Source organism: Rutidosis leptorrhynchoides, chromosome 1, assembly GCF_046630445.1.
Source record: "Rutidosis leptorrhynchoides isolate AG116_Rl617_1_P2 chromosome 1, CSIRO_AGI_Rlap_v1, whole genome shotgun sequence".
In the NCBI taxonomy this organism is placed as follows: Eukaryota; Viridiplantae; Streptophyta; class Magnoliopsida; order Asterales; family Asteraceae; genus Rutidosis; species Rutidosis leptorrhynchoides.
The window spans coordinates 70,562,601-70,572,322 of NC_092333.1; the positions used below are offsets into that span (position 1 = coordinate 70,562,601).

Sequence of the window (9,722 nt, forward strand, 5' to 3'; positions counted from 1 at the left end):
CTCATGGACCAGATCACAGAGAGTTCGATTAAGGCACCAATTACCGAAGTCAAGACAACTGAAGGAAAGAGGAAATGGGAAGACTATAAGGGCAAAAGTACTCAACTGAAGAAACAAGAAACTTTTAAAGGTAAACAAGATGGGGCAACTGCTAGTCCAAACTATAAGGGACCCCATCCGTTCTGCAAAAGATGTTACACACATCATGCAGGTTATTGCCAAGTGGTCTGTGATAAGTGCAACAAGAAAGGACATGTGGCGAAAGATTATTATGCCACCGTTTCTGAAGTAAAGACAAAATCGACCGATGTCAAGAAATGTTATGGATGCGGGAAGTCTGGTCACTTTATAAATCAATGCCCTGATAAGGAGAAGAACAAAGAACCCGCACGTGGGAGGGCATTTAATGTTAGTGCCAGTAAAGCACGTGAGGATCCTAATCTTGTCACGGATACGTTTACCGTTAATAATCAACTAGCTTCTATTATGTTTGATACGGGTGCTGATAGAAGTTATATGTGTAAAGACTTTAGTTCTAAACTAAAATGTGCATCATTACCTCTAGACGATAAATATACTATTGAATTAGCTAATGGTAAACTGATAAAAGCCGATAAAATTTGCCATGGTTGCGAAATGAATCTCGCTGGTGAAACCTTCAAAATCGATTTGATACCCGTAGAATTAGGAAGTTTTGACGTAATCGTTGGCATGGACTGGATGTCTAAAACAAGAGCAGAAGTTGTTTGCGCTGAGAAAGCAATCCGCATCCCTCGTAAGGATGAAACGTCATTAATGATTTATGGGGAGAAGAGCAACTCAAAGCTGAACTTTATCAGCTGTATGAAGGCCTAGAAACTTATAAGAAAAGGTTGTTATGCTATTCTGGCACACGTAAAGAAGATCAATACTGAAGAAAGAAGCGTTGATGACATGCTGGTTGTAAGAGAATATCCCGGAGTATTTCCAGAAGAATTACCGGGGCTACCTCCACACAGATGTGTAGAATTCCAGATTGATCTCATACCAGGAGCTGCACCTGTAGCCCGATCTCCATATAGACTTGCACCTTCAGAAATGCAAGAATTACAAGACCAGTTGCAAGAATTTTCAGACCGTGGATTTATTCGTCCCAGTTTTTCACCTTGGGGTGCTCCTATTCTGTTCGTCAAGAAGAAGGATGGATCTATAAGAATGTGCATAGATTACCGAGAATTAAACAAATTAACGATCAAGAATCGGTACCCATTACCGAGGATTGATGATTTGTTTGATCAATTGCAAGGATCAAGTGTTTATTCTAAGATTGATCTACGCTCCGGATATCATTAGCTGAGAGTGAAGGAAGAAGATGTTCTCAAAACCGCGTTCAGAACCCGTTACGGTCACTATGAATTTTTATTCATGCCTTTTGGATTGACTAATGCTCCAGCAGTATTCATGGATCTAATGAATCACATCTGTAGACCGTATTTAGACAAATTTGTCATTGTTTTTATCGACGACATATTGATTTACTCAAAGAACAAGGAAGAAAATGAGCAACACTTAAGACTGGTATTGGAGGTACTCAAGAAAGAAGAACTGTACGCAAAATTTTCGAAGTGTGATTTCTGGTTACAAGAAGTACAGTTTTTGGGCCATGTTGTCAGTAAACATGGAATTAAAGTTGACCCCGCCAAGATCGAAGCCATTAGTAAATGGGAAACACCGATGACTCCAACACAAATCTGCCAATTCTTAGGTCATGCTGGTTACTACCGAAGATTCATTCAAGATTTCTCTAGAATCGCCAAACCCTTAACTGCATTGACTCAAAAGGGAAAGAAGTATGACTGGTCCACGGAACAGGAATCCTCATTCCAGTTATTAAAGAAGAAGTTAACGTCTGCACCCATTTTGTCATTACTAGAAGGAAATGATGATTTCGTGATCTATTGTGACGCTTCGCGCCAAAGTTTAGGATGTGTATTAATGCAACGCACAAAAGTTATCGCATATGCCTCACGACAACTAAAAATTCATGAAAAGAACTATACGACGCACGATTTGGAACTTGGAGCAGTAGTTTTTGCACTCAAAATATGGAGACACTATCTATATGGCACCAAGTGTACGGTGTACACCGACCATAAGAGTCTTCAGCATATTTTTGATCAAAAACAACTCAATATGAGGCAACGTCGCTGGGTAGAGTTGTTAAACGATTACGATTGTGAAATCCGTTACCACCCCAGAAAGGCTAATGTTGTAGCTGATGCCCTAAGTCGAAAAGAAAGAGTAAAACCTCTTAGGTCCGAGCTTTGAATATTACAATTCGTACTGATCTCACAAAGAAAATTCAAGCAGCACAGTTAGAAGCTTTAAAAGAAGAAAACGAAAAAGGCGAAATGAGCAAAGGGTTAGAAAAACAACTTGAAGTAAAAGCCGATGGAACCCTGTATTTTGCTGGTAGGATATGGGTACCAAAACATGGTAATCTAAGGCAACTAGTACTGGATGAAGCACACAAAACGAGGTACTCAATTCACCCAGGAAATGGGAAAATGTACCACGATCTCAAGAAGTTCTATTGGTGGCCTAATATGAAGACAGAAATTGCTACTTATGTAAGCAAATGTTTGACGTGTGCAAAGGTCAAAGCTGAGCACCAAAAGCCGTCAGGATTACTGCAACAACCAGAAATTCCGCAGTGGAAATGGGAAAGAATAACCATGGATTTCATTAAGAAATTGCCAAGGACTGCAAGTAGTCATGATACTATTTGGGTGATAGTTGATCGTTTAACTAAATCAGCTCATTTTCTACCAATAAAGGAGACAGACAGTATGGAGAAATTAGCACGCCTATATTTGAAGAAAGTAGTTTCCAGGCATGGTGTACCCATCTCTATCATATCTGATCGTGACACCCGATTCACGTCAAGTTTTTGGCAGTCATTACAAAAAGCATTGGGAACTCGATTAGATATGAGCACCGCTTATCACCCACAGACAGATGGTCAAAGTGAAAGAACAATACAAACATTGGAAGACATGTTACGGGCATGCGTGATTGACTTTGGAACCAGTTGGGATCGACACTTACCGTTGGCAGAATTTTCATACAATAGAAGCTATCATACGAGCATCAACGCAGCGCCATTTGAAGCACTTTACGGTAGAAAGTGCAGATCTCCTATCTGTTGGAGTGAAGTAGGAGAAAGACAACTTACTGGACCAGAAATTATTCATGAAACCACCGACAAGATCATTCAAATACAACAGTGATTGAAAACGGCCATGAGTCGCCAAAAGAGTTATGCTGATGTAAGAAGAAAACCGCTAGAATTTCAAGTGGGCGACAAAGTCATGTTGAAAGTGTCACCCTGAAAAGGCGTTGTACGATTCGGTAAACGAGGAAAGCTAAGTCCTAGGTACGTAGGACCCTTTGAAATCACCGAAAGAATTGGAGCAGTTGCTTATCGATTAAAGCTACCGCAAGAACTTAGTAGTGTTCACGACACATTTCACGTTTCAAATTTGAAGAAATGTTTAGCTGAAGAGGATGTCATAATTCCTCTTTACGAAATACGAATCAATGATAAACTCCATTTTGTCGAAGAACCTGTTGAAATCATGGACCGTGAGGTCAAACAATTAAAACAAAGCAAAATACCGATAGTTAGAGTTCGTTGGAACGCAAGACGAGGACCCGAGTTTACTTGGGAACGTGAGGATCAAATGAAACAAAAGTATCCACATTTGTTCTCTGCTATCGCTCATGAAACAGGTGCTACTCAAAATTTCGGGACGAAATTTTCTTTAACGGGTAGGTACTGTGATGACCCGAAATTTTTTTTGACTTATTTAAACCAATTCTCTATACGATTTATTATTTTGACACGCTAAACAAAGTCTGTTAGATTGAGTCTCAAAAATTTTAGAACTGTTTCATATATACAATTACCTTTGACTACTCTCGACGATTCATGAACAATTATATGTATGTATATATATATATATATATATATATATATGTACAAGTAAAAACGACTTTCCTACAGTAAAACACTATTTGCTACAGTAAAAATGACTTTGCTACAGTAAAACACTATTTGCTACAGTAACACTGTTTGATGTCGACGAACTAGCAAACAAAAACGGATAAGGCGGCCATGCGATCGCATGGCAAAAACACTGAAAACCCATGCGATCGCATGAGCTACAGTAAACACTATTTGATGTCGATAAACTAGCAAACAAAAGGGGTTCAGTGGCCATGCGATCGCATGGTAAAAACACTGAAAACCCATGCGATCGCATGGGGATAAAAATCAGGAAATGTGCCTATAAAAGGCTAGTTTGTTCGACGATATATATACACTTTATTTTTTTTACAATTAATATTTATATTTATATTATAATTATAATTTTAAATTTAATTTTAATAATAATAAGATATATACGAGGGTGTTTTAATTCGGGTTTCAAATCGCTTTAAGCTAAGAAAATATTGGGTATTGTTCGGGGTATTGTTCTTGAATCCAAGGCCAACCATACAGTCGTCTACCATCATTACGTCTACGCAATTTGCCTACAATATTGAGTCTCAATATTGAACTGTGAGTTTATAGTCTCCCTTTTTAAATACTTTAAATATTTTTGGGCTGAGAATACATGCAATTTATTTTAAACGCGATAAGACACAAGTACATACTAAATTCTACACTGAGTTAAACCGAAAATCCCTTAGCTTTGGTAACTAGTAGCTGCCAGTACATAGGATATGGACTGGTGGGCGCGAATAATTATATATGGATCCATAGGGCTTGACATCCCCGTCCGAGCTAGAGCGCTAGCCTTTTAACGGACGTATGTTATTTGAGTATAAGACACGTTGGTTTGCGTGTATTAAAACGAATGGGGTAATTATCACTATAGCGTTAAGTTTAGTTACCAGGGTGCTCTGTTACGTAGAATCTATTGATAAACTTTTGATGAAATCTTGTAGTCTATCTTTATATATGTTTATGACTCGAGCAATTAAACATATAACTCACCAACATTCGTGTTGACTTTTTAGCATGTTTTATTCTCAGGTCCTTAGAATGCTTCCGCTGTGATGTGCTTGTTGCCTGCATGGAGTCTCTCATGCTTTGTACAAAGTTTATTGCATTCAAAATAAAACTGCGTTGTGTAATAAATAATTGGACTGTGATGTCAACCTGTAAATTAAAGACTTATGTATTTCGGGGTTTTGCTTATACCTAAGCACTCGCCCACATGTTTATAACTTTCTATGTTTAGAAAGTCACTTATTTTAATGAATGGAATATTTTATCAAAACGTATCATATAGAGGTCATAACCTCACTGTGGAATCAATAATTAACGTGCCGCGTCAATAGCGATTTTGACGGGTCGTTACAGGGAGTGTTATGATAAAGACAAATCAAGTGGATGATCAAATTCATGAATAATGATAAAGCAAGTGGATGATCACGGATATTACTATTTCACCTATTTGCACAGTAAAATTTGTAGTATAAATATGTAATCAAATGTAATCACTCAGTGCACCATTCTTATATATATATATATATTTCATATATACTCTCTTTCTCTCTCTTTATATCTTCTAATAATTATCAATAGTCCACAGTCACAAACCACGTCACTAAAGGTAGTTATAAGCCTACTGAATTATAACACATCACTAAAGGTAGTTATAAGTCTACTGAATTATAACAATTTTTAAATATTCTTTATGGGTTATCTAATTTATATTTATTTATATATATATTTATATTTATATTTATATTTATATTTATATTTATATGTATATCAGTTAAAATACTTGAAATATGATATGATTATTGCTAAAAACAAAACAACCAAGACGATGTTTAAAACAGTGATAAAATAATTCAATCAAATAATGAAGAGATGATGATCGACTATCGATATGTTAATATACAAATCATATACACTTCAGCAGCACTGTCAAATCTGATCAATAAGCTTAAATACGGCACAAACTCTAGAAACCTTTCACTACCTCAAAACAAATTCGTTCCACAAAAGATATTCATTTTCTCATGGAGGGCCGTTCAACAAAAAATCCCGGTTAGAAGCGAACTCGATAAAAAAGGAATTGACCTTCACACCATCTTATGTCCCTTATGTGAGCACCAAATTGAAACCATTGATCACGCGTTGTTAAATTGTCAAAAAGTATCTTCAATATGGATACAATTTCTCGATTGGTGGAATCAAAACAACATAAGTATCTCTAACATCAATGATGCCATCATCTCGGATCAAGGCATATCACATAATTCCATTGGTTCTTCAATATGGCAAGCTGCTAAATGGATTGCGTGCTACATTATTTGGAAACATAGGAACTTAAAGATTTTTTCCGGAAAAATATGGAACCCCGCTGTGATAATCTCCGAGATCCAATCTCAAAGCTTTAGCTGGATCTCAAATCGTTCACGGAAGAAAACACCTATCGATTGGCATCAATGGCTACTCAACCCGTCATTTTACGTGTCACCTCCTTCAAACCGCATAGGCGTCGGTTAACATAACTTAACTCAAATCGGGATGGTTTCGTTATTCTATATAGCCTATGTGGGTTAGATTAAATGGGTTGGTTGTGTGTCAACTTTGTAGTCGCTTGATCGGCACGGTTGTCCCCTCCTTCCCCGCTTGTTGTTCTTTTACGCAAGTTCGTCCCTCGTAGTGTTATCTAGTCTACGTCTCCCCCGATCATAAGTTCAGATAATTATTCCATATTTTCTCAGCTGATCCGTTTCGTTTATAGCATTGTATAAAAGCATATAGGGACTTGTATTGTAATATTCCATATAATAATAATAATATTTTTGCTTTTCAAAAAAAAAAAAAAAAAATATACAAATCATATACGATAGTCCACCGGATACAATCAAACAAAATTTCCTATATATTTTAGTTACTCTCGATCAGTTAACTATTAAATGAGATAACGGTGACAACAGAGGTCCGTTAAACAAACCACACCAATCCTCATCCCAAACCCCTGTCCAACTAGACGGAGTTAACGGCACACTAATCTCCGTTACCTTCTCCTTCTTTACAACCACAAACATTTCATTCACATCTCTACTCCTTTTCTTACTACCCCCACAGTCAACATTTGTCGTTTCACTTTTAATCGAATTCTCAATCTCAAGTGGAAAATTAAGAATTGCTTTACTACCACGCATTTCGTACGCAGCTCTATCGTACGCTTTTGCAGCTTCAATACCAGTATTATACGTCCCTAACCAAACTCTCGCGCCATTACGCTTTGGATCCCTTATTTCGGCAGCATACTTACCCCACGGCCTACGCCTTACTCCTCTATAACGCACCTTCATTTCCTCTACACACGGTTTACTATCTCTACTACTATCATTTGATTTTAGTACCTTGACATTGGTTGATACAGTTTCTCCCTCAGAGTCGAGGTAATCAGAAACCGAAAGGTCGGATTCAGATAGCGATGTTTGAGATGTCAAGACATACGAATTATTGTTAGGTGTTTCGTAATCGTCTAGAAGATGTTGTCTTATGAAATCTAGAGCTGAGACTTCATCAAATGTTGTCATTGCTAGCTGTTTGATGTTGTTAAAGGGTAAAAAGATAAACGGATAAGATTTTATTTGTTTAATTAATTAACAAGATGTACAAATTGTATGAGAATATTGAAATTGGTATTGGTTTGAAGATATGAGTGGAATAAAGAGTGAAGGGTTTATATAGAATACAATGAATGAGACCTTCGTGGTTGGTTCGTGGAGCCCAAATGGAAGGTGTAGTATGGTACAATTGGAGATGACTATTATTAGTAAGGGACCCTTAATTCAATTTTTATTTAAATTTTAGTAATATTCTTTACTAATATTATTGCTTTTTTATTTGTCTTGATTCTACAAGTTGAAATATGTCATAGAATAATACTAGTATAATTTATGTTTAATTATGAATTATATATATATATATATATATATATATATATATATATATATATATATATATATATATATATATATATATATATATATATATATATATATATATATATATATATATATATATATATTATATGAAGCGCGTGACAATAATTTTATGTATCAACTCCTGATTAATTCTTACCACGTGTTATCTCCTCCTTTATCCATACCATGTATCAGTCTATAAGTTATTTGAATATATTAATCGAATTATTAGATTTTCTATTTTAATTTAATTTAATATAGAGATTTCATCATCTAAAATATTATATTACATTACCATTGTGATGGACCCGTCAAAACACTTAACGGCTCCGTCACTTGGTCTCACAGCTTGATCGAACTTAAATGAATTTAACAAACGGCATTGCATTCTTTTATTTCAAAAGTTTCCCAAAAAGGAAAGCATACCAAAATATGTAGTTTAAAAGTATTAATTAACCCAAAATTGACATAAAACATTGTCAACAAACTACAAGTTTAAATTATCCAAAAATAGAATGCAAGCTTAAGTTTCATAAATTGTTTCATTTAAATCTGCCCAAATGCATGCAGACTCTTCTAAACACAGCGGAAGCATCACATAAACTCAAGTATCTGTGAAAACATGCGAGTAAACTGTCAACACAAAGGTTGAGTGAATTATAGGTTTAAATAATTGAATAAACTTTAGACCACAAGATTTAAAAATGTTAGAAAACATTAAACATTATTTCATTATCAATGAGCCACCTAGTAACCACTTATGAAATGCCCCGTCCTAATCCATCTGGACGAAGTCATCAACATTTGATCTCAGAGCGATGATCGACTCCAAATAATGTCCTTAAAATGAGCAAATGCACAGCGGAAGATTTCTTTCATACCTGAGAATAAACATGCTTTCAAGTGTCAACCAAAAGGTTGGTGAGTTCATTAGTTTAACATAAATAATCATTTTATAATTTTAATAGACCACAAGATTTCATATTTTCATTTCTCATAAACATACGTCCCATGCATAGAGACAAAATATCATTCATATGGATTGAACACCTGGTAACCGACATTAACAATATGCATATAAGAATATCCCCATCATTCCGGGATCCTCCTTCGGACATGATATAAATTTCGAAGTACTAAAGCATCTGGTGCTTTGGATGAGGCTTGTTGGGCCCGATAGATCTACCTTTAGAGTTCACGTCAATTAGGGTGTCTGTTCCCTAATTCTTAGATTACCAGACTTAATAAAAAGGGGCATATTCGATTTCGATCATTCAACCATATAATGTAGTTTCGATTACTTGTGTCTATTTCGTAAAACATTTATAAAAGATTGCGCATGTATTCTCAGCCCAAAAATATATATTGCAAAAGCATTTAAAAAAGGAATAATGAAACTCACCTAATGTATTTTGTAGTAAAAAATACATATGGCGACATTAGATAAACTGAACAATGCAGGGTTGTCCTCGGATTCACAAACCTATATCAGTTTTATATATATTAAAGCATATAATAACATATAATAGTATCCAGACTAGGTTATATATATATTAATTATTTAATATTTTACTTATTTACAATAGTAATGTATTTATTATTTTCCATGTTATATATGTGTGTTATTTTCATATTAAAATAGTAAGCTATATGTACTTATGATATATGTAATAAATATATATATTTTTTTTATGTAAATGCCTTTAGTTTGTAAA

At 35.2% G+C, this 9,722-nt stretch overlaps 2 protein-coding genes across 2 annotated transcripts; one reads left to right on the top strand and one right to left on the bottom strand.

The window, feature by feature from the left end:
* Window positions 1-5,926: 5,926 nt before the first annotated feature.
* LOC139882423 (uncharacterized) lies at window positions 5,927-6,568 on the top strand. The gene has a single exon (XM_071866774.1). It carries the CDS (start codon window positions 5,927-5,929, stop codon window positions 6,566-6,568), a length of 642 nt encoding a protein of 213 aa, XP_071722875.1.
* A 333-nt stretch (window positions 6,569-6,901) lies between these two features.
* LOC139861419 (ethylene-responsive transcription factor 5-like) lies at window positions 6,902-7,740 on the bottom strand. Its single transcript, XM_071849811.1, has one exon. It carries the CDS (start codon window positions 7,615-7,617, stop codon window positions 6,970-6,972), a length of 648 nt encoding a protein of 215 aa, XP_071705912.1. The 5' UTR covers window positions 7,618-7,740; the 3' UTR covers window positions 6,902-6,969.
* Window positions 7,741-9,722: the final 1,982 nt, after the last annotated feature.

Excerpts from the sequence above, each read along its gene's own strand:
- LOC139882423 (XM_071866774.1), top strand. The coding sequence starts at position 5,927 with ATGATGATCGACTATCGATATGTTAATATACAAATCATATACACTTCA.
- LOC139861419 (XM_071849811.1), bottom strand. The coding sequence starts at position 7,617 with ATGACAACATTTGATGAAGTCTCAGCTCTAGATTTCATAAGACAACAT.